General features: G+C 49.3%; 11 protein-coding genes across 11 annotated transcripts; 4 read left to right on the top strand and 7 right to left on the bottom strand.

Moving 5' to 3' along the window:
- Positions 1 to 44: 44 nt before the first annotated feature.
- MGL_0512 (uncharacterized protein) lies at positions 45 to 836 on the bottom strand (the record flags this gene model as incomplete). The annotated part of the gene is made up of 1 exon (XM_001732685.1): positions 45 to 836. One exon carries the CDS (start codon positions 834 to 836, stop codon positions 45 to 47), a length of 792 nt encoding a protein of 263 aa, XP_001732737.1.
- Positions 837 to 1,458: 622 nt separating this feature from the next.
- On the top strand, positions 1,459 to 3,120 carry MGL_0511 (uncharacterized protein; the record flags this gene model as incomplete). The annotated part of the gene is made up of 1 exon (XM_001732684.1): positions 1,459 to 3,120. One exon carries the CDS (start codon positions 1,459 to 1,461, stop codon positions 3,118 to 3,120), a length of 1,662 nt encoding a protein of 553 aa, XP_001732736.1.
- Positions 3,121 to 3,177: 57 nt separating this feature from the next.
- On the bottom strand, positions 3,178 to 3,693 carry MGL_0510 (uncharacterized protein; the record flags this gene model as incomplete). The annotated part of the gene is made up of 1 exon (XM_001732683.1): positions 3,178 to 3,693. One exon carries the CDS (start codon positions 3,691 to 3,693, stop codon positions 3,178 to 3,180), a length of 516 nt encoding a protein of 171 aa, XP_001732735.1.
- Positions 3,694 to 4,931: 1,238 nt separating this feature from the next.
- On the top strand, positions 4,932 to 6,712 carry MGL_0509 (uncharacterized protein; the record flags this gene model as incomplete). The annotated part of the gene is made up of 2 exons (XM_001732682.1): positions 4,932 to 5,316; positions 5,346 to 6,712. 2 exons carry the CDS (start codon positions 4,932 to 4,934, stop codon positions 6,710 to 6,712), a joined length of 1,752 nt encoding a protein of 583 aa, XP_001732734.1.
- A 48-nt stretch (positions 6,713 to 6,760) lies between these two features.
- On the bottom strand, positions 6,761 to 8,752 carry MGL_0508 (uncharacterized protein; the record flags this gene model as incomplete). Its single annotated transcript, XM_001732681.1, has 1 exon — positions 6,761 to 8,752. The coding sequence occupies one exon, from the start codon at positions 8,750 to 8,752 to the stop codon at positions 6,761 to 6,763; it is 1,992 nt and encodes a 663-aa protein (XP_001732733.1).
- Positions 8,753 to 8,933: 181 nt separating this feature from the next.
- On the bottom strand, positions 8,934 to 9,844 carry MGL_0507 (uncharacterized protein; the record flags this gene model as incomplete). Its single annotated transcript, XM_001732680.1, has 2 exons — positions 8,934 to 9,520; positions 9,562 to 9,844. 2 exons carry the CDS (start codon positions 9,842 to 9,844, stop codon positions 8,934 to 8,936), a joined length of 870 nt encoding a protein of 289 aa, XP_001732732.1.
- A 616-nt stretch (positions 9,845 to 10,460) lies between these two features.
- On the top strand, positions 10,461 to 12,338 carry MGL_0506 (uncharacterized protein; the record flags this gene model as incomplete). The annotated part of the gene is made up of 1 exon (XM_001732679.1): positions 10,461 to 12,338. The coding sequence occupies one exon, from the start codon at positions 10,461 to 10,463 to the stop codon at positions 12,336 to 12,338; it is 1,878 nt and encodes a 625-aa protein (XP_001732731.1).
- Positions 12,339 to 12,457: 119 nt separating this feature from the next.
- Positions 12,458 to 12,904, bottom strand: MGL_0505 (uncharacterized protein; the record flags this gene model as incomplete). Its single annotated transcript, XM_001732678.1, has 2 exons — positions 12,458 to 12,711; positions 12,745 to 12,904. 2 exons carry the CDS (start codon positions 12,902 to 12,904, stop codon positions 12,458 to 12,460), a joined length of 414 nt encoding a protein of 137 aa, XP_001732730.1.
- Positions 12,905 to 13,313: 409 nt separating this feature from the next.
- MGL_0504 (uncharacterized protein) lies at positions 13,314 to 17,165 on the bottom strand (the record flags this gene model as incomplete). The annotated part of the gene is made up of 1 exon (XM_001732677.1): positions 13,314 to 17,165. One exon carries the CDS (start codon positions 17,163 to 17,165, stop codon positions 13,314 to 13,316), a length of 3,852 nt encoding a protein of 1,283 aa, XP_001732729.1.
- A 203-nt stretch (positions 17,166 to 17,368) lies between these two features.
- MGL_0503 (uncharacterized protein) lies at positions 17,369 to 18,067 on the top strand (the record flags this gene model as incomplete). The annotated part of the gene is made up of 3 exons (XM_001732676.1): positions 17,369 to 17,632; positions 17,674 to 17,988; positions 18,029 to 18,067. 3 exons carry the CDS (start codon positions 17,369 to 17,371, stop codon positions 18,065 to 18,067), a joined length of 618 nt encoding a protein of 205 aa, XP_001732728.1.
- A 168-nt stretch (positions 18,068 to 18,235) lies between these two features.
- Positions 18,236 to 23,632, bottom strand: MGL_0502 (uncharacterized protein; the record flags this gene model as incomplete). The annotated part of the gene is made up of 1 exon (XM_001732675.1): positions 18,236 to 23,632. The coding sequence occupies one exon, from the start codon at positions 23,630 to 23,632 to the stop codon at positions 18,236 to 18,238; it is 5,397 nt and encodes a 1,798-aa protein (XP_001732727.1).
- Between the last annotated feature and the right edge of the window lie 449 nt (positions 23,633 to 24,081).

Raw genomic sequence — 24,081 nt, 5'->3', positions numbered from 1 at the left:
ACCTGTAAATAAAACATCGCTTCTATATGTGACATGCCACGGGCCTATGCTCGGTGTTCGGGAGGGACGTCTTGTGCTCCTTCTTCTTTCGTCGGTCGTCGGCCGTGATAGTTCACGAAGCTTTGCTCCCATGCCACGTAGTCCTTCCAGTACTGCTGCAAAGCAGCTTCTTCCTCGTCCTCTTCGAGCATGGCAGACTCAGTCTGTGCTTCTGTGACAGGCGGCTCAGGGTCTGCGGGTGGGGCATCTGTAGGTGGCGGTGGTGGGATTTCATCTTCCGGGGGCGGAGGCACTTCCGCACCTTCCGGAGGTGGTGGCGGCGCAGGTTCACTGGGAGGTGGCGGCGGCGGCGCATCTTCATTTCTGCCCGAGTCTTGGCCACCTAGGGCTGCACGCGCTTTGTGCCACTCTTGGGTGACAGCATCGACCAGATCTAAGGCCATTTCTTTCGCACGACGGACTTGAACAGATTCTGGACCAGACAAGTGGATATGCATCGTTTCCTGCAGCTCACGACCTGTATCACCTTCCAAATAGCCAGATCCACGACCTTTGATCTGCACACGAACACGAGTCTCATGCTGTATGTACTTGACAAAGAGTCCTGATGGCCCAACAACCTTCGCACGCACATTAAAGTTTCGCAGTGGCTCTAAATTGATGGGCACAATTTCTTCGTTTGATGCTCGTGGGTCATTGCGATGTAGGCGGTCGTCTAGCAGAGGCGGAAGATCTTGCATCATTAGATTGTTAATCCGCGCAATACAGCGGTTGAGGCTCTCCCTCGTATCAGCCGTCACATGAAGATACAGCGGTGGCTCATTCGGACGCAGCATGGTTTTATCTGGGTACCATGTGCCTCGAGTTAGAACACGAGCACCCGTCTCATTGCGAAGGTCTTCCTGAGTCTGACGTTTTGTAAGGAGGTATCGATTTCTGTGGTCATTAATTTCAATGTCATGCGTAAATGCACCATCAGGGCCCTCTTCATCAAAATCCGGATGTCGCACAAGGGCACCTGGCGCTGCTGGATCCGCCTTCGCGAATTGCGCAGCAATACGTGCGGCAGCAGCGGCAGCAGCTTTAGCGGCTAAGTCTGTTAGCGTTCCATTAACATACCTGGGCGAATGTCCGAGACCTTTTCAACTGCACCAGTTTGCGCAGATTCTGTGGGTCTATCCCACTTACTACGTCGCTCCGACATGATGCAAATCACACAAGCTTAGTGCCACAGCCAGAATTCCACACTTTTTGGAGCTCGACTTGCGTAAGTACAACGCGCAACTTGTGCGACAATGGAGGAAATGTGTGTGTGCGTGTGGAACATAATTCCAATAGGCGGAAGTACATGTCACCTCCACTACCGGGCTCGAGCGATTCGTCGTACCGCAGACGGGAACGCGTCATTTCTGTTCACTGCTTTACAGCATCGGACCTGATAGCACTTATTTGCATACGATGTCTACACCACACAGCTTGACGGACCTTCCAATATGGAAAGACTTAGAAAGCTTGTCTAAAGATAGGAAGATTCAGCTCAGGGAGGCTTTTTCCTCAGACAAAGAAAGGTTTGCAAAGTTCTCAGAGCATTATGAGACACCGACAAAGGATGTCTCTATATTATTGGACTACAGCAAAAATTTGATTGATGAAGAGATATTTGGCAAGCTTATCGAGCTTGCAAAACAAGCACGAGTGCCAGAAAAGCGAGATGCTATGTTCCGGGGCGAGCACGTTAACACAACAGAGGACCGCGCCGTACTGCATGTGGCTCTTCGTGATCTACTTGGCGAACTGAACGTATCCGAACCAGGTGTCGATGAGATCAAGCCAGAGATCGAGCATATGCGCAAGTTCTCTGAATCTGTTCGCTCCGGTGAATGGAAGGGTTACACAGGCAAGCCCATCAGGTCTGTTGTGAACATCGGCATTGGTGGCTCCGATCTAGGCCCTGTGATGGTGTGCGAAGCGCTCCGTGCCTTCTCAAAGCGCGACCTGGCCATGCACTTTGTTTCGAATGTTGATGGAACACACATGGCTGAGACGCTGCGTGCATGCGACCCGGAGACGACGATCTTTGTGATTGCGAGCAAGACTTTCACCACCATTGAGACTATTACCAATGCCACAACGGCGCGTGACTGGTTTATGAACTCGGCCAAAGACAAAACGCATGTGTCAAAGCATTTCGTTGCGCTTAGTACAAATGAAACTGCCGTGACGGAATTTGGTATTTCGAAAGACAACATGTTCCGCTTCTGGGACTGGGTCGGTGGTCGCTACAGTCTCTGGAGTGCTATTGGTCTTAGCATTATGCTCTCCATTGGTTACGACAACTTCAAGGACATGCTTGACGGTGCACATGCTATGGATATGCACTATCTACACGCACCATTGGAGAAGAATCTGCCAGTCATCTTAGCTCTACTTGGCATTTGGTACAACAACTTCTTCGGCGCACAGACCCATGCCATTTTGCCATATGACCAATACTTGCATAAATTCGCTGATTATTTCCAACAGGGTGACATGGAGTCCAATGGTAAATTCATTACCAAGTCGGGCGAGCCAGTGAACTACCAGACTGGCCCAATCATTTGGGGTCAGTCAGGCACTAATGGCCAGCACGCTTTCTATCAGCTCATTCATCAAGGCACCAAGCTGGTGCCCTGTGACTTTATTGCCCCTGTAGAGACGCTGAACCCTGTGGGCAAGCACCATGCCATTCTGTTGTCAAACTTCTTTGCTCAACCTGAGGCATTGGCCTTTGGCAAGTCGGAAGAAGAAGTAGCTAAGGAGCTTGGCGACAAAGCGTCTAACATTGAGCTGCTTAAGAGTAAGGTATTTGTCGGCAATCGTCCTACAAACAGCATCATGGTACAGAAACTGGATCCAAAGACGCTCGGTTCATTGATTGTCTTGTATGAACACAAGATCGCTACGCAAGGATTTATCTGGGACATCAACTCATTCGACCAGATGGGCGTTGAGCTTGGTAAGGTACTTGCAAAGAAGATTCTGCCTCTGCTAGAACAGCGCAGCCTCTCTAGTGCAGCTGCTGATGAGCATGATTCATCCACGGCTGGTTTGATCCAGTTCTATCTTTCAAACCGCAAGTAATCTATTATGAGAAGGATAGGTACTTTCCAGTGCATCCTATTGAAACATATTTGATGCTTAGAACGATGCTTTAAACTCTTCTACTCGCCTCTGGTACTCTTCTTTAGAAGCACGCGCGCTCTCCTCAAATTGTTCCTTTTCTGTCGCACTCATAGCTTTCCATTTCGCACCAGCATGTCGCGCAAATTCTGTCACAGGCATGGATGTATTGCTAGTCTCGCGCAAATGCTGCGTGAATAGGAAGAAGGCACTGAGAGGCCGCTTGAGTTGCTTCGGCACAGGAATATTCCGTGGCACAGTCTTCTTGCCTATCTTCCGCTGGTAGGCAAAGAATTGGTTCTGGCGCTGTATGTCATCGGGTGTTAAGCTTTCTTTCCATGCCTCAAGATCTTTCTGGTATTGGGTCACATGCTTTTCGTACAGTTTGTCAAAATGGTCGCGCTCCGACGACGAGAGACTCTTCCACTCAGACCCGATCGTCGATGCAGCCATTTTGATATCGAAAACACTATTTCCATCTTTGTTAGCTTTCCGGAACTCGGGCTTCTCTTTGATGTCTTTTAAACGCTCCATGAAGAACAGCAAAAATCGAGGCCGCTTCGTTGGTTTGCGATCATATGGAAGGGGTACTAATATTGGTCAGAACATAGATACGTACAAATTTCGCCTGTTTTCTCATCCCTTCGTACCCAAGGATGATCCTTTTCCTTTTTGGGGCGAGTTGCACGCTTCGGCTCTTTCGATGCATCCTTGTTACTGCGCTTCGTGGTCGAAGATGTCTTCACGCCGCTGGATGTCGTGGTGCTTTTCGCGAGAGCAATGGAAGAAGTATTTATATAGCGAGGAACATAGTATACCAATCCATTCTGGCGCAGAAATGCAAATGTCCGAGACACATCTACCCTGGGCAACAGAGACAGCATCACGGTCGATCCAATCTCTCTTGTGGCGTCCTGGAGAAAACGTCTGACCTATCGCATGCGCGTACAACAACGAATGAATATTGCGACGTTTCGGGCAGATAAATCACGTGACTAGACAGGGACGCACAGACGACCTTCGTGTGGATTAGGTTGGTACGCGACGTGGTTATCAAGCATGTCGTGTAGTAGGACAATTCCTATTTTGCATTTCAATGAGTATGCAGCACCTTTCGTATCAGGCTTACTCTAGAGTGTGTACAGAGTGCGGCAAAAGGTCAATAATTCTGGTGAATCAATTGGCGCAGATCAATTCGCTGCGTTAATCAACTCGATCCGCAAAACGTGGGGCGAATCGAATCAGGTTTGTCAGCGACCTGTGCCAGATAAACCATTCGACTGGGATCAGCATGCAAAACGAGACAGGAAGGGACTGGTGATTTTTTCAGGAGATTTATTTAATCCCTGTGTCGAAAGCAGCATCACCCGTGGTGCGCATATGGTCCCAGTCATCAACTCCATGCAAGTGGACGTCGCCGTCCTGGGAAAGTACGTGAGAGTATGCATTTCGCTGACGATATAGTCATGACTGGGACTTCGGATATCCGCACTTGCAGCGCCTTCTCAGCAAAACCAACTTTCCCTGGCTTTTTTCCAATGTGGTAGACGCTTCATGGCGGGAGGACGATGAGAGTGACACCGACGAAATGGATGATCGCGACGAGCAAATTGAAACGACGCTTCCATATTTCGTGATGAACGTAAATGAAATTAAGGTGGGATGCATTGGACTTGTGGAACAGTGCGTTTAGCGTGTATGAACGATTCTCACATGCCAGCGAATGGCTTGAAACTGTACCTGGCTTTCCAAGGGAATTTGAATATCGCGATATGATACAGGTTGCCATGAAGCTTTCACAGCAACTTCGTCTGGGAGAGCACCGATGTGATGTAATTATTGCTATAACACACTGTCGTCTCCCAAATGATGTCAAAATTGCAAATGCGCTGGGTGCCGTTGCTAATACAGATCCCTCGAAAAATGGCGTAGATCTTATTTTAGGCGGTCATGATCATGAATACTACATTGGACGTGGCATTGAATCTTACGAAGGCAGCGATTTTGATGCAGAAATGCCAGGGAGTGACAATGACAAAAACTCTTTTATTATCAAAAGCGGCACCGATTTTCACGATCTGAGTGCTGTTGAGATCACGCTTTCTGAACCGCATCCGCCGACAGCTGTACGAAGACGGACCATCGACCATGTCAAAGGTATGTATAATTTATTAACGAGATTTTAGTGCGTCGATTTCAAACAAACCCAAGTGATCCGTCCCTGCCAGAACTTCGAGCAATGCTTGACCAGCTCATGGCGCGTATTTCCAAATCAACTAAACAGCCGGTGGCTGTAACACTGAATGAATGGGACCTCCGCTCCAAGAATGTTCGGACTGATGAATCAGGAATTGGTGATTTGATTGCTGATATTCTTCTCTTATCGATGGAACGCAAGTTGCGCTCAACAGCCAAAACTATGCCCACTTCCGTCATCAAGCAAGATGATCGGATGGCTGACTGCTGTATTATATGTGGTGGCTCTTTGCGTAGTGACAGCGTGTTTGGTCCTGGTGTCATCACGCTTGGTGACTTGCTAGAAATCATGCCGTTCGAGGATGCTATTGTCGTGAAAGAGCTCAAAGGCCAAGATATTTGGGATGCACTTGAGAATGGGTTTAGCTCGTATCCGAAGCAAGAAGGTCGGTTTCCTCAAGTTGCGGGTATGCAGGTTGTCTGGGACTCAAGTCGTGAGCCCGGACATCGTGTGGTAAGCGTGCATCTACTGAAGCAACCATTCGATGGTCAGAACTCGAATAGTCACGACCTGAGAATGAAGATTCGCAACTCATACATGTACAGTCCTGATCATGAGTCAGAAGAAGAAAGCACTATCATGGTGCATCGCATGGCGCCAAAAATCAAAGAGCCGTTGGAATTAAACAAGACGTACAATGTCGTAACTCGTGAGTATCTCTCGCTTGGCAATGACGGATACGAGGCATTCACTCGTGGCCGATTTATTGTGGATGACGAATCTGGGCAATTGATGTCAACCATTGTTCGACGATTCCTACTGGGTGCTACTTACATTTCGCGGTGGAATCATTTGCGAACACAGCGTGAAAATGCCCACGAGACAGCCTTCAGCTCTCCTGATTCAAGCATGGAGGAACCATCCTCCTTATCGATACGGTCTTCTCAGGGACGCAGAGCTTCTTTGTTGGAACAGTTGTTTAGCAAGCAAGCACAAGATAGGGGTCACCTATCATCAGAAACAAATTCCGCTGTGCAACGTGCCTACAATCTGCAAATGCACCGTTCGCGGTCACTCCAACTGGATCAAACCAATCGAGCTTCTATCGAAATGCCCAAGCGACGTGCCTCGCTGTCGCAAAATTTTGTGCCAAAGACGCCTTTGTTCGTGGACAATAGTCCAGCTTCTATTCGAGACGCTCTTTTTGTGGCTTCACATGAACATCATTCTCATTTCGACACGGCATCTCGGATCGATACAAATGTTGTACTGGAACCTGGATGTAGCAAGGAGGACCTCGCGCTAGTTGTGGCCCTAAAGGATGGGCGCATGAAGGACCAAGCTCGGTCTACTTGAAATTTCTCTCAGAAAACTTATATACACATCTACCTTTTATGTACACAATTACGTGCAATAAGCCCACCGCTGTCCGGCGCTGAGCTCTTTCACTTGAAGATGGCCTAATTCGCCCTCCATTCCGACATCTTCCTCACCTGTCTCAGCAAGTGTGAGTCCTTCGTATGGGTGCCAAGAAAGTTCTCTCTTGAGCTGCAATCGATTACTGAAACCAAAGGGATCATCTTGCCTTTTGGGTTTATACACTGCCCCCATCTCCTCGAGCCGTTGTCTTGCTTTCTGGATCTCATTAGACATGACAGGATCGTTTTTCGCTTCGCTCCTCGGTTTTGCATTGTGAACAAGTTGCGATCCATACGGGTCATACCGTCGGCCCACGGCACCTAGCTTCGTGATAGTCTCAAAGCACACGAGCGAAAACAAAAGCGCCGTATTAACACCAAGAAAGTCGATAGTCTTCCAACTATCCCGCATCAACGGAAGAAACAAAACGATTAATGCAATCACGAAACGGAGCAAGATGCGGAACCAGCGTGGAAGAACAGTGCTTGAGTGCCTGTCAAGATTCCGATGTAGCAAAGCCAGTACACCAACTATGCCAAGAAATGTCGCACAGCTTCCGCTCCAAAACCATAAGTATCCCGACGACTCGCGCTCAAGTTCAACGAGTCGCGTGAGCGAGGCGCCGAGCAAGATCAATGCAGCCGTGAGTGGAAAATGCAGAGCGGAAAACAATGCTGACGTAATGGCATGCCGTCGAAAAGCATGCTGAAATGTTCGAGAACTGTCCGCATCGTAATAAAGCCAAATGATGAAAAACGCACAGCATATGCCTAGTGAGCTTCGCCCAAACTTCTCCGTCAAGCCATGATGCCGCGATGCGGCATATGTTGAGCTGATGATCATTTCACCCGTAGCTACAATAACGAACTGGATTGTACGTTCCATTGCATGCTCCAGAGACAGAGCGGGTATAAATAACGGTTTTCCAGAGCGTTTTCGAATCAAGTAATTGAACACTCGCACGACATAGTGCACCATGAACGAATTCATCATTTCCAGCGCCATACCAACAAACATGAGACAGATAATTAATGGTGCAGACCATACAAACAAGAGTGGAATGTAGATCACCGACACGATCGCACGGATGGACGCATTTGTCCACATGGAAAGACGAAAATTCGGTAGCGCCCAACCATAATATACGTACAACAGGATCCGCACCAGACGAAGTACCAAGTAAAAGGCAATAGCCGCATGAATCGCACCCTCGTACCCATTTTCGAGCCAATATCCGTTTCCAACGTAGTATTCTAGACATTCCTTTTCCTTGCAGCTTTCCCCTTCTAAAGAGGAAAAGAGACGTCTCGCGTTGTGCTGCATTAAATGTCCCGTATCAGTCGACAACCCCAGCTGCTCAGGTGTGCCTGCCTGCGTGATTTGCAAAGCCGCAGCATTTGCAGAGTATCCATTCAATAATATCATGTATGCAAGTAGGCCCACTCGCTCCTTTACATCGTCTGTGCCAGAGACATTTAAAAACGTTCGTACATCCATCCAGACCGACCACGTGGGGAAGTACTCCAAGACGAACTTGAGAACATTAAAACCAGTAGCCTCACTTGTGGCATTTTCAGCCACGAGATGGGCTATTCCCACAAACATTAGGTCGAAAAATAGCTCAAAACGGGAAGGAATACGTTCGTCTTGTTCTCTGTATACACTGCCCTCATGGATCCATTGTCGCACAACAGGTCGTTTGAATAAATGCGCAATTTTGACAGGCACGTCAAATCCATGCTCATGAATATGCCGAGAGACCTTTCCGTCAGCTGCTTTTTTACCGTGCACGAGATGAAACACATCATGATGAACACGTGCACCCTTGTGCTTTTCGCCAACGTCATCCGATGGAATATGCTCAGCTTGTACTCTTTCGTACGAATTTGGGTCGAATTGTACATGAGATTCATGCCATCCTGAATCAACTTGGGGATCCTGCGCGCCAAAGCCAGGATGCACCACGTTCAAAGACATGGGCTTTGTCAGGAACGGTTGTCGTGTCATCAGCCGTATTAAATGTCAAGATTTCACCTATGCCTCCACATGCGGCATCGTTTGTCTGACACGCAGATACACGTTCAATTTCCGCGCAAGGAATGCGTGGTTCGCTTATCGTGATGCACTCAATCAGATCTGGTCCTTACTCTACCAAAGACTAGTTGGAACCATTCGGTTTTTGGAGGGTCTCCGAGTCCCACCAAGACGGCCTGTAAGCGTGCAGGTAGAGTGGCGAGCCATCTGGAGCTTCCAATACAAGCCGGGGATGCCCCGCCTCTTCCGAATTCGATTTATCCACCTGCTCCAACCGCAGCAGCGCGAGACCAATATTATGAATGCCACTAAGGAACTTGCCGGCTGAGCGTGATCTTCCAGGCTGGGAAGTAGATACGTCAGATTTTTGAGGCATCACAAAGCGCACATCAGCACCGGAATCTGGTAGCGCAAGGTTCATGCTAGTATCGACATTGATGGGAGCGGGGGATGAGTGATGGCATGGGTTAGGATCTAGACTAATGGGCATAATGCGTTTTCGCACAAGCCCCGTGAAAAAGGTGCGCGCAGTTAATTCTTGTCCAATATAGCAGCCCTTGCGGAAGTCTACACCGTGCATATAATCAATGCAGCTTTCGAGTGGGAGACTTGAGCCCATGTGAATTTCCTTAGAACCTTCAGGTACACCCTGCAACATACGGTGAATGGTATAGTCCACGTCAGTAGCATTCTTGAGAGGAATTTCTTGTTCTGCGTCGGCGTGTGAGTAATTTTATTCATTATGTGCGTACCTGTGTGCTTTTTTGGAAGTAATACACGCCAGCCCATTTCAGGTGAACGGACGTCCCGAAAAGCATAAGCACCATACAAATTAAGCATGTCTAGATCCACCTGAGCATTACCATACAGCTGCATGACATCCCATGCATCAGAAACATCGTTGATTTGAAATTTAGACCGCAACTTGAATCGTTTTACGAACGCAATCAGGTCAGTAGAAATGCACTTGTCAACTTCAACAAGAATACTAGGCTCTCGTGCATAAGGGATCAGATGCAGAAATGCATCTGCCATTACACGCCCCTGTGGATTTAAAAATGAAGTGTAAAAAGAATCTTGACCTTGCGCAAAAGATTGAGCAAAACTTTTTTCAAGAGCATTGATGTTCTTTGTGATGCTGCCCTGTAAAAATTTCATCACATCTCTGCCCTTGAATTCGTATAATGCGCGACCAGAAAGCTTGGATAATTTCCATGGAGGCTTATCACTGGTACTTAGGTAACGAACATGCGACAATGGTCGTATCCTACGAGCTGCCGTCACAATTGACACCATTTCCACTGAATGGCTTGATGCGCCACACTTGTCCAGCTGGTATAAACGTGCAGGCAAAAGCATGTGGAGAGTCAGGGACTCGGGGGCGTAGAAACGAACGCCTGTACGCCAAGCTGACAAATCCGGGGTCAACGGGAGTTCGTGTTGCAGTAGACTTGTCCCGGATTATTTGTACAAATTCCGAGCGAGTTGCGGTGTTGATGATTGATCAACTTGCATGCGGTATGCATTGCCAGTGGGATTTTGTTTTATTTTCAAAAATTACATGTGCCCCAGTCTAGTCAGTCAGAGTCCATCACGAATTGACCCGTTCAAACCGCTGTCTCCAATACGTATAACCAGCTTAGCTTGCAGAATGGATGTGCCTGCAGGGCCTGTTCTTCCGGGTCCAAATGATGAGCGGTCGCGGTCTCCATGGAAACGAAAGTATGGCCTGCGCATGGTCGCATCCATTAGCCAATTGGCAGACAATGTGTTGACCATGAGATCATTTCACGACGTCTCTCGAAGGGACCACTTCGACCGTGGGCCCGGAACACCCGATGTCATCCTGAACCAAGCACAACGGCCCGGAAGCAGCTTCCAGGGATCATCTCTTCTCAGAGGGATGAGTATCCCCAAAGAGGTGTCGGGCCGTCAAGAATCGCAAAGTCAGTATCCATCCTCATCACTTCCCTCGTTTTCACCAAATGGACATTGCGTAAGTGGGGAGAGTCACTGTATGCCTGCAAATGAAGTGCAGGGTGTTCAGTTGGTAATGCCCTCCGCGCGACGCGCATCCGCCATGATCCTTAATGATTCAAGTCCACCATTATCACCTGTCAACGACGGAAGGCCTCGATGCAATTCGGGGTCCATGGCAAACCACATGACTTCACCGATCTCTTCTCCCGAAGCCGCTCTCAGAACTCATAATGGAACAAATCAACCATTCTCCCCATTCTTTTTCGATGAAGGTGTCGCCCGTGGAGCAATGGCCGATACAAACGTAAAGGCAAAGAAACATGACCACAGTTGGGCGGACTTTTGGCCTACACTTTCGACACGTCCGAGTCCACCAAGCAGTCTAGATTCAAATGCCCCTTCTTTGACTTGGAGCCTTAGTAGCCATGAAGATGAAAATACTGAGCCGTGTGCTCTGCACGTCGCAACGCAACCGAAATTTCAATTTGGTCTGGGCATTCTTGGAAGGGCTTTTACTTCTTCGGCTCAAGAGCGAGCTGATATCGATCCATCTTCCCAGTCCATCACATGGGAAAAAATTGCGCCCCATGCAGCAAAAGTTGTATTATTAGGCATAACCTTTTTGTTGGCTACGTTTATGCTTGGTCTCGCCATGAGCACCCTTCCCCTTCACATGCCTACCCACTTGGCGCAGTTGACGCTTAGTGAAATACGGGACATGTGTCAGAACTTGCGGGACTATGCGGCCAGTTCGAACGGGGCTATGATTCACGTGTTTCTTGTTCTAACGTTATTCTTCTGCTGGAAACAAGCATTCTGTGTGCCGGGAAGTTTGATCACAAACATTATTTATGGCGCTATGTATGGTTCATATGCAGGATCGCTCTTTGCTTCTATCTTCACTGCAGTGGGTGGCATTATGTGTTACTTCCTCGCAGCTCCCTTTGCAGATGTTGTGACGCTCCTCCCGAGTTTGTCGAAACCGTTACATTCTATGCGACTGGCTCTGCATAAAGTGCATCAACGGGAAGGTCCGACTTCTTTGGATGGTCGTGTGTCGCATGTCTCTCGTGGAAGTCAGTCTGGAGGGGATCTTTGGTCTTATCTATTGTTCCTGCGACTGCTTCCTATTGTTCCATATGGAATGATGAACATTGCATGTGGTGTTCTCGGCGTCCCACTTTTACCATACGCAATCACTCTTGGAATTGGCAGTGTGCCGTGGAATTTCTGCACTGCTCAAGTGGGAGAACTCTTGCAGGATGTGGCAACAGCAATCCAGGAGAGTGCACGAGTATCTGCGGCGAATTCGCCTGATGGATTGGCAGCGCCTTCATCGAAGGAAGCTAGCCTATTAGCATCTGGAACTTTGTCTGTGCTCCTTGAGCATCTATGGACATGGGACATGATCATCAAGCTCCTCCTGCTTAGTGTTGCAAGCACGCTCCCTATTGTGTTGCAGCGGTTCTTCGGTTCACGCAAAACACATTCGTCTGATGATGAAAATATACAAATCGAGGAAGACTCGCGTGATTACGAAATGAGGTGATGTCGACGGCACAATGACGCTGTCGCTGGTAATGGTGTTGTTTGCAAATATCAATTAATCATGTATAATATATAGTTAAAAGAAAAAAATAGGTGGCAAGTGCAATGATACCATACCGTTTATAATTCATCATGCACAGTGCTCGACGACGAGCTTTCTCGACTGCGAAGAGACTGAGCAAATGCGGCTACTTCATTGTCCAACTCAGTCCACTCGGGGATCTGACGTCGTGCACGATCAAGTTTCGGCTCTTTCGTCTTGGGGTTGCTGCACAAGTCAATGGTTTTAGCTTGTGGAAGCCAGTCATACGAGCACCAAGTCTCACACCAAAGCCAGGTCTTGTCGAGCGTATGAATCGGCAGAACATATTGTACTAAAGGTCAGTTCGTTTGGGAAACCAACGTACAGTTGTTGGGCAAATCCTGATCGAGATTTGCAAGGGAGTTCTTATCAGCCGTAAGGCGATGGTAGTGTTGTCGAAGAATGTTGCCAGCTGCAACGTAACGGAAGCGTTTCAAGTCCACAACATAGAGTGCGGAAATGTGGTATGGACGCCCGCGAAGCATGGTCTTCCAATAACCCTGCTTCCAGAAGCGGTAGCCGTCCATGTCTTCGCTATCATCTCCCATGGGCGGATAGCCATATGGAGCACCATGAAGATCCATGTCAACGAGCTGCTTCAAATCTGTGCGAACGATCTGGTCGGCATCAACAAAGATGACTCGATCTAGATCGAGAGGGAAAAGAACGTCGAGAAAAAGAATCTTGTACGCCCAGATTATGCGCTGTTTCTCGGTTTGCTCCCGTAGCCATTGGGGCCAAGCGTAGGTTATGAGCTCATACTCGAAGCCATACGCTTGAGCGAGATGCGGAATGAATGATTTAAACGATGGTGACAAGAAGTTCTCGACGAACCAAAACTTGACGCTGCTTTGAGTATGACGCAATACACTAGACGGGTGCGTGGTTAGTGACTCATGCCGTTGGCAAAACAAAAATCGCGTAAAATACACACCTTAGAATCATGATGTATGTCATGCGCTCATACAAATGACCACTGGCAAGCGTGAAAATGTTAATGTCGGCATGCTTGCCCTTCTTAGTGCGTATACGTTGTAGTGCATGATTCGCATGCTTGAACAAGTCACGCATAAATGTGGGAAGCTTAGAGGTTGTTGGCATGCCTACATCCGCAATGAGATCATCCGCCTCCTTACCAGGACGCTTCTGGAAAACAGGGAAAATAAGACCTCCTGACAAAGCATCAAGCATGATAGTCGAGCCGGTCTGGCTCACGGGAGGACTTGACCAGCCAAACGTGCCAACACTAATCATATCGTAGAGCTCAGAGCTCCGCCCGTCACGGATGTTTAAGGACCAATGGCCAGGCTGCGCACGAAATTGGAAGTAGCCAAGATTCTCCATGACAATCGTATCGAGGTGATAGCGGCCATCTTGGGTCGACAGGACAAGCTGCAAACCCTCAGGAATAGGGCCATACTGTGCACGAGCATGACCCTCAATTAATACACTGTTGACAGAGTAAACGGCATCCAAACTTCCGTGCACATCTGCCAGACGCACATTGTCCAAGTCGTACACAGCTTCATCAGCCATGGCCACGAGCGAACGAGGCGCTTGGATCTGCATCGTTAACACCGCTTGTTCTGGAAGCCTAGCGAACGTAAGGCTTGGCATCACTTCATCGCCATCGTCGTTGAAGTGAGGCACGACACGGTAGTCGAAACGAGTAAACTTTTGCAAGGGAAGTGTCGGCTGACGAAGCCGGGGATTCATCAGCATACTAACACGCACGCCACGCATCGACGATAACATGCGAATCAAACTCGCCATAACAGGCGCGTTCACACTGATGGGGTCCATCAAGCCTGCGACATGAATAGGAGAGGCCTCATCGCCCAAGTGCCAGGTCAACAGCGAATTTTGCATAAACAGGGCCGGCTCATCTCGCCCCTCCAAGTCTTTCTTAAATGGGCCACCGTTACCTGACTGTTTCGCATAGGCAGAGCCCAACACGGATACAGCTGCTTCCAGGGCTTGGGCACGCACATCGCCAACATCCACTGGCACATCAAGAGAGTTGAGCAGCGTCTTGATATGGAAGGTTTCTTCCCAGCTTACCACTGCATTAAGATCGAACTCGGTGATGCCTTCGATGTGATCCAGCACTTGACCATTAAGAAGCAGGATTGGGTGCCAATCATGAGGTAGATCCAATAACTGAGTAAAGGCAGCAAGAATCGGCTTCCAAGATTCGCCTGATGACTGGATCCCATACGAGGCTGAGAGCGCCGCGAGAGCAGTGGATATATCGTCTGATTGGAGTGCATCATATAGCTCAGCGGGCGGAATTTTCGAGAACGTCTCTGAGTGCATAGCATCCAAGAGCCAGTCTGACAAAACACCCCGCGTATCGGCCAAATGAGCGAAAGAGAGACGGAAAGGTAATGAACCAGTCTTCATAGCTTCGAGAGCCGAGAGAATGATCTTTCTCGTCGCTGGCGCATTCAAATCACCAATAATTCGAAGCGACACGTGCACATCGCCCGGCATATAAAGGAACTGCCGCATGATCCAAGCTTTCGGGCCCAACAGTTGGAACAAATCTGTCAGTCGCAAGTACGATGTAGACCGTCTGAGGGCACGAGCATCTTCAACAACAGTAACAAGGGCGGAACGCCGTCGTGCAGTACCTGGCAAATCATAAAAGTACTCTGATGCCCGATCCTTCTCATCGATATAGCCACTTCGCATGTCTACCCACGCAAGCTGAACCTGATGCGAAATAGCAGCCACTAGCTGGGAAACAAAGTGCTCGTCTAAGCTAAGCTCTTGCCCATTCAGATAAGCCACGCCAGATGAGCCGGGGCGCTTGACGGTGTGCAAACGATGCTGGTACTCGCGCGAAAGCTCCATCATACGTTGGAATCTTGGCATTATGTGTTTCCCTTGGAGAAATTCGATGACGTCGCTGTCTTCTAGAAAACTGGAAGGAAGCATGCTTTGGAGTGTAGCTCTTGCCGTGGCAGAATCGATGTGTGCATCAGACGCGGACGGCGAATGAGCGAGTCGCTGCCATAGCAAGGGAAGTTCAAATGGCGAAAGTGCCTGAATACCGAGCCATAGAACCTGCGCTAATACTTCAGTCTCTTCATCTTCAATGACAGGCACCAAACCCCATTGAACGGCTACCTCAGTAAGCATGGCCTCCATGTACATGCTCATGAGAGAAAGAGCTTTCGGATCACGCATGTCAAGGAGAACAACAAGCTGAAAGAAATTCTTATTGACAAGCGGAAAGCCGGTAATCCAGCGATACTGAGACATTTCCTGAATTGATCCAGGCCAGATGGAGAATTTGTCGCTTCGAAGATCATTTATCCAGGAAATGACGGGCATGCCAGCTTCTTGAGCGCGCTCAATTCTATCACTGGCATCATACAACATGACCTTTTGCTCAGACGGTAAGAATGCAGCGCGAATCAGCTCACTTGAGAGAATCGTCTGAACGCCAGAGGGCGACACACCAATCTCCGGCGCACCAAATGCTTGGATCAGATCCCATTCTTCTTGAATGATTCGGAGTACCGTGATTGGTTGCAGCTCCGACTCAAGAACACGCCGTCCATTGATCCAGAGTTGCGTGACACCCGGACTCGCTTCACGCCAGTCCCTGCTGTTCAGACTCTCTATGATTGGGTCGTCTTCCGGCAGAGCGCTGCTGTACGCCGACAAAGCAGCTGAATGAGCTGGAAAATCGAGTGCAAGTGACTCCCATGCAGACAGCGGATCGTCAGAACTGAGAATCACATGAGCCGCCGCTTGACCAACAAAGAGTGCGTCTTTGAGGGTCAAGTTTGAGTGACGTAAAATGGCTTCTTGTACAGAGTTCATACGCTGAGTGCCCGAATATGCATGCATTCTCTCCTGAAGGTCATCATAGTAAGTGCTGACACGATCCGGCTCGGCGGCCAAGTTCAGCTCAGCATGCTCTGACACGTCAATGTGCCGATCATCCAGCACGAGATAATCCACCTTTTTCAAATGCATTGCTGCGCCAAATCCAGAAAGATATTGAGACATAGGCCGAGCGATGACAGGTGCCATAGATGGACGCCAGCGCAGTACATACTTGATGCGCCATTCACTCGCTAGCCGCTTTAGTTCATTGTGAAACTCAGTTAGTGTCGCAGAGTATGGATCTGTGTACAGCACAACCGTGGGAGCTGGGGCTGTTTGAGACGGAAATACATGGTCGCTCGAGAGTAGATGAGGCGAGGACGTTAAGTTGTGAAGAATTATTTTTCTTGCTTCGGCAGGTGAGCAGTAGGCTTGGTCATTTACGAGTACAAATGTGTCGCATTGCACATTCAAGTCCTGAATCATCTTATTTGAATTAAACAGCTGGTAGTACGACTCGATTCGCGCAGACTGAGCATGCTGCGCAACTTGGATACGCCATTCATCAAGGCGATCATCCACGTTCTTTGCTCCCCATCCACTACCAAGCCGATGCAATTGCTCCTCCACGTAGCGATATTGTTCCTTGTATGACATACGCCTAAGATAATCGGCGCTCGATGGACTTTCCCACACGAGGGACACGAGCGTGAAAAAATGTCGAGGCCACACGTCGTGTGCCGCCTCGAGCATTTCAAGCAACGGTGCCGCATGTGCCGCACCATCAGTGTAGTTGTGCCAGCCATGTCGAAGACTCACATGCACTGGTGCACTTGCAAGTGCAGTACCAAGTGCTAGAAGGCATCCGATCACGGCTGCAAACCACCACACCTTGAGCGGTGCCATCCTGGCTGCCAAGGTGAGGGAGCATGTATGGGAGGACGTGGCAAGGCATCTCCACACTCGTCACGTGCGCTACACAGGAGCGTTGCCATTGCGCGTCCAGCCTTGCCGGTTTGTCCATCAATGGGGCGTGGCACGCGTGTTCCGGCCACAACACAGTTGACGCGCGAGTTGGAGGTGCCAACTGCTGTGTCTGCGCAATCGGCATGTCACAAGACCCATACCATGATTATGAGCGAGAAATAAAGCAAGCTCTTGGGAACGCAGAAACTCTTTCCAGAGATGCACCCTTCGATGCCAGCGCGCGGAAAGCGTTAGAAAACACGCTTGACAGCCTTCGGCAGGATCTGAGCGATGTGCAACAAACAGTGAACATTGTCGAGCAATCCGACAGCGAGAGATTCGGAATCGATGCAAATGAGCTTGCGCGACGTAAAACGTTCATTGCAAAGTGTGTGAGAGAGCTGAAGGTAGGTCTGATGGTATCAATCTTTTTAACACGACTCCACAGCAATTGTCGGGTTCTTTGACTGTATCAGAGCCTGTTGCATCTGGCTCGCTCGCGTGGGAGCGCGAGCAGCAACAAATGTTGCTTGCAAACCAAGATCAAGCTTTGGATACTATTGGCACATCGTTATCGACTTTGCGTTCTCAAGCGCATCTAATTGGGCAAGAGACAGACGAACAAGTGCTCATGTTGGGTGAGCTCGATGCAGACGTTGACCAGACGCAGACGCGGCTTCAAAGGGCGATGACTCGGATGGATCAATTTGTTGCGCGCACTGATGCAAAGCTTGGCGGGTGGTGCGTGTGGATTTTAATTGTGGTATGTATGCTTGAAACGGTTTACCAATGCATGATAACAGGTATTATTATTACTGCTATTGCTTGTTTTACTTTTGTAAATATCCATCTACCTACATACATGAATATGAAAATAGTGTATTCCACTGTTTCATGAACAATCTTCATCTGAAAGTCTCTGCGACACCGCCATTATTCGATCACGATCCCTCTCCACCATGCGATTTTTTCATTGTCATCAAGCTATCAGCCCTGACATCCGAGCTCAGCTAATGCTGCTCGGGATCGTCGTAGGGTTCCGAAGTAGCATCATAATAGTACGAATAGCCAGACGGTGTCCTTAGCGTCTCGCCATGATCTCTCGAACCTCGACGGCGGCGCCGTGACTTGGCACTCCGATATTGGCTTCTGCGGCCTGAGGGCTTATGACGCCGAGGTACATGCTGATCCGTATCATCTTGAGTCTCCACACCATCATTATGATCTTCCTCAACATACGGTGCCTCATTCATGGGCGGGTCCAAGTAGAGTGAGTCAAGATTTCTGTGCGGCCGTCGTTGTGGAGACTCCAGAGGATGAGACGTCATTGCTGGCTCGCCAGACAAAAAATCTCCATGGTCCATTTGCGGGGATTCGTCACCCATAAGTTGCGTCTTGGACGTCGCCATATCTGCTTGACGATACGTTCCATGAGATATGTCTGTTGCAGCGTCGTGTCGAGAACTAAGATCCTCGTGCTGATTCGGATGCTGTGATGATTCGCTCATGAAATTTGTGAGACCTGCGCCAACAACATGAGGCACATTCACAGCCATCGCAGGAGCTTCCACCTGCATCGTCGAGGATGGAATCGGCATATTGGCCTCGGGACCAGGCGCTGGCATTATCTTCTTCTTGCCCTGCCTGTTTTTTCCAAACTTGAAGATGCGGAATAGCCAGAAAAGCGTAAATAAAAGTGCCGTATTAAAGGCAATGTATGCCACGATGATACCGAGGTCTCGATACTTATTGCTCGCATCCATCATCACAGTCTCGAGATAGTCATCACCATAGCGATACAGACAAAATGAGCAAGTCCCGTCATTGTTATCAACATAGTAGCCATTTCCGCGGGGATCGCTGGACTGCGGGCGCGAAAATGGCTCCATGTGAGATTGACATGTTGCACCAGGCGGAAGTCGAACAACTTGCATTTCGTCTGCTTCGCAATGCACCTGAGCCCCACCAATCGCATTACCCAAAATGCCCTCCATAATCCACGTAAATGGGCTCAGCTGGAACATCCAGGAGCGCCAGAAATATGGCAACTGTGGTGGTGGTTGGACGACACCACAGAACACGACCACGAACGAAAAGAAGGTAGAAAAGAGAATGGACGCAATCATGGCATTGGGACTGATGGCAGCCATTGCCTGAGCGAATGTACAATAGTACAGTTGGAATAGCATGTACAAGCCCCAGCTATAACCAGACCGCTTTGATTCAAATGGAAACTGGATAAGATAGTACCAAGGGATCCAGTAGATAGTTCCACCCACAATGTTCCATGGAATCTCGACTAAGAGTGCGCTAAGGACCATCACAGGCCATGTATACATTTTCGACGGCTTCTCACGCACTTCAAAGAGACCTCGGAACCGAATAAACTCTGGCTGCAGATGCTGCGACAATGACGTCGACGCCACGAGAGCCAAAAAACAAGCGAAGAGGCGGTTCTGGAGTGCAATGTACGAGTTGCGCTTTCCTTCCTTCCAGAAACTCGAGCCCACAACCAGGCCAGACACAACATTAAGCATCATTTTTGTGTATAGATACAAAGGGTTCCGCCAGTAGGAAATAAAGGCCCGCTTCGTCACTTCATACAGTTGTACAGGGAACGGCTGGGCATACTCCCGGGCATGTTTGCTCGACGAGCTGTCTGCAATCTGGCGCCTCGTCCGATAAATTTCATCAAGATCTCTTCGCAGCGCCGTAAAGAGTTCGCTCTGCAGAAATAACTCATGCCAATCCTTATCGGTGGTTGCCGTGGCACCAGCGCCAATGACATCCAAAATGTATTCAGCGGGGTTGTCATTCTCACCGCACTTCATCGAAGTACGCTGCTCAAAGTAGTTGACGAGTGTCATAGAGTTCGGGCCCAGATCACCAAAGTAAACTGTTTTACCCCCCTTCTGTAACAGAAGCAATCGGTCAAACTGATTGAACAGCTCTCCACTCGGCTGGTGGATCGTACACAGAATCGCTTGACCCTCAGACGCCAGCTTCTTCAAGAAACGCACAATCGACCAGGCTGCTTGTGCGTCCAGACCAGACGTCGGCTCGTCCAAGAAAAGCAAAAGACTCGGCTTCGCCGCCAGCTCGACGCCGATCGTGAGACGCTTTCGTTGCTCGACATTCAGGCCTTCGCCGACCTCACCGACAATGGCATCAGCAAATTGCTCCATCTCCAATAGACGAATGACTGTCTCCACATACTCCAAGCGCTCTTCTTTGGGCGTTTCACGGGGCTGTCGAAGCATCGCAGAGAACTGCAGTGCCTCACGCACAGTGTGTTGCGCTAGGTGCACGTCCTGCTGCTGACAGTATCCAGTGTCAGCTTGGAAAGAGCGAGGTAGTGGCTTGCCATTGACGAAGAAATCACCGCCGACTACACCAACATCCGTTCGCTGAGCAAGCACGTTGAGCAGGGTCGTTTTACCAGCACCACTTTCACCCATGAGTGCCGTCATTTTGCCCGGGGCCACATAGCCAGACACATGATTCAACAGGCGACGAGGCTTCCCTTTTATGAGCACATCGTATGTGATATTGTCCCAACTGAAAATGGCATCAGACACTTTGATCGTGCCGCCAGTTCTACCGACCGCTGGAGCTTCAGACAAGTCTTGCGGCTCGAGCGGCTTGCCTTCCTCGAGTGTCTTTTCCTGGTCATTCGTAGGCGCTGAGAGATTTTTGTTCTTTGCTTTCGAGCGCTCAAATTGCAATTCACCACCAATCGCAGCTGGATCCACCTGGTGATCAGATGCATACAAGAAGCAAAGGATGAATACAATCCAGAAAGCCAAAATAATGACAAAGTTTCGTATACGGTTGTGCCAGGAGAATCCATACATTTCCGACAAGTAGTCTTCGCCGCTCACGTTCGGTTGTCCAGGTTTGGCACTCATTACAGGACAAACCTGATTTTCGACAGATTTGCCGGGCGGGATCATTTGGACACACTCAAAGAATTTACCGCGGTATTCGTTAGCCAGCAAGACCTCAAATCCAAATGCGACAGGGTTGCAATACGAGAGCCAGATCCACCACGGTTTCATCGACCCGCGAGGAATCATATAACCAGTGTACAGAGCAACATCTAAGACGGCCAAACCACCGAATGTTGTAGCCAGAGGTTCGGACTTAGTGCACGCTGCGACCATTCGGAAAAAGGATGTCATACAGTACGTGACAAGTGCCGTCATGCCCAAGTACGTGAAGAACTTGCCGGCATCTGCACTCAATCCAGTGAGCCAATACACAATGATATCGAACACGAAAATGGATATAGCGCGAATAGGGAAATCAAGCAGAGTATTGCCAAGTGCGTCAGCCGAAGGATGGAGCATGGCGAATCGCTTCTGTCGGATCACAATGGGACGTTGTTCATAGCAGAGTGAAATTTCCGACATACCAGTAAACGAGTTGTAAAGAAGCGAGAAGAAAAGCACACCACCACGTGAGAAAAAGCCCGACGTGTTTTGTGGCATCTGATAGAATACAGAGCCGATGATCAGGGCCTGGAAGAGAGCGGCAAAAATGACAGTGATATGTGTTCCCAAATCACCCATCGCAACTTGAGCACGACGCTGAATGGCCAAACGCACCTGCATCGGCCAAGACAGCAAATATCGACTATTGTGGAATGAATATTTCGCGCGCTCGTCACGCGCCAGTTTTACGTAGTGATCAGCATTTTGCTTTGTTTGACGAGCCATCATAGAAGCGATATAGTTTTCAACCTCGGTGTGGTTCGCAGTGCCAACCCAAGATTGGCGGAAGGCCAATGCCTGCTCCTCAGGGCTTCGTGGTATAGGGCCGCGGAAGTCCGGGTTGACATTCTGACCGGCGAGGTCTGTGCAAGCCACTAAGAAGTCGGCTGTCGTCTGGCGATCAAGCGGCTCGAAACCAATAGACTTGAAATAGTCCACAGCCAGTGCAACTGGCCCAAAGTATACAAGATGACCCTGGTTCAACAAGGCCACTTTGTCGAAGAGTTGCGTGATATTTTCACCTGCTTGATAAATACACGCAATTGTCGTGCAGTCAGCAATATTTGTTTGGATGCGGAGAGCCTGGACGAACTCCAGCGCCGTCGATGAGTCTAAACCACGCGATGAGTTGTCGTACAGCGCGACCTTCGCACGAGCAGCCATTGCCTCGGCAATGCTTACACGTTTTCGCTCACCGCCGGAAACACCACGTATCAAGTCATTACCGACCTTGGTATTGTAGGTATGACGCAAACCCAGAACAGTCGCCAGCACCTCCCGTGTGCCATCGACGTATTCCTGTCGATCACCCGTTTCTCCCAGAGTAATACGGTACTTGGAGTTCGGCGCACGCGTTGCTGAGGCGAACCTAAGTGTCTGACCGACAGTCAAGGTAGGGAAATGCACATCGTCTTCGGGCGAATATACTACATCGCCCCGCAAGGGTCCATCGATGCTGCGGTGATCAAGACCCTCGTAGAGGACAGTGCCATCGACACTTCGGAATCCATCACGATAGGATGCGAGTGCTTTGAGCAGAGATGTACACCCACTTCCAGGGCGACCCAGAACGAGAAGCATCTCACCTGGTTTGACGCATCCTTCGACATCCTGGAGAATCGTTTTGATGGGACGGTGCATCATGTTCCTTACGCCCGAGACGATACGAAGGGGTGCGAGAAGAAGCGAACCAAATGTTTCGTTCAGCTGAGCACCTGTCCCATACCCTGTGACGCGAAGATCCCGAAACGCGATGCCCATAGACCGCCGTTCGTTACCACGTTGGTCCATCTCGGCATATATTTCATGCAATAGATACGAGAGGTCGAACTTATTGTTCTCATCAAACGGATCAAATGTTCCATGTTCTGTTGTAGTTGCATCAATTCCTGACGGGGATGTGCGCGCGTCAGGGTAAGGAGAAGAACACATCGGCGAGGCTGCTCCCATAGCCAGGTGGGACTTGGAAGAGAAAGATGGATCCATGCCGAACGACTGAGATTGATCGTAAAAGCTGTTTGACCATGCTGACCGTCGCCGTGGTCCCGTAGAGAGACGGCGAGAAAGTTCAGTGACACCTTCAGGATCAAGAGTCGTCATAGGAACCACGACGCGTGAGCGCCGTTGGTAGCCCCCATAAAGCTCTTTGGGTGTACCATTTCCAGCAGTTATGATAGGAGAGCTAGGAGAGGTTACCATTCCATCATGACCATAGTAAGCACCCTGAGGTGTGTTTAGCATATCGCCTCTTGACATGACCATGTTCATGCTAGGAGGCTGTGCCACAGGCGAATCCGTCATATGCACGACGGAGTGCAAAGGGTTGTCACCCTCAGGACTGGGCTCATTCGTTCCAGACACAGGAGGATATATGTCATGGGGCGGATCGAGACCTAGACCTTCGCTCCTTGGCATGCTGCCTGCAGGACGAACGAGGTGACGATGATGCTGGGACAGATGACTCTTAGAATTTGACACAGGAAATAATCATAAAGGCGCAAAATTTGGCCGAGGGCCTTGGCCCGGGCGCCAATAGTACGAAAGGTCAAACTCCAATGAAGCTGCACGAGTCAAAAATGGGCGCGTGAGCATTGGGCCAAGTAGACACCAAAATTCCAATGCACATTGCTGTAAAGTAGAGACACACGAATTCTATTGAACCAACAAAATTACACCCATACATAAAAATTTCGCTTATGTGATAATGACAATACAATATTTCAGCTCTCTAGCAACGTCAGGGAGAGAGCCTTGCCACGGTGTGAGCTAAACGCACACGGAATCGGTTGATTCACAGGTTCTTGTTGACGAGGTTCGCTCAAAAGATTATCAAGACACAAGCACAAAAACACAGGAACGGCCCA

Source organism: Malassezia globosa (genome assembly GCF_000181695.2).
Source record: "Malassezia globosa CBS 7966 chromosome Unknown mgl_sf_1.1, whole genome shotgun sequence".
Classification (NCBI taxonomy): Eukaryota; Fungi; Basidiomycota; class Malasseziomycetes; order Malasseziales; family Malasseziaceae; genus Malassezia; species Malassezia globosa.
Note: the sequence above shows the minus strand (reverse complement) of the source record. Positions and strands in the feature narration are given on the sequence as shown.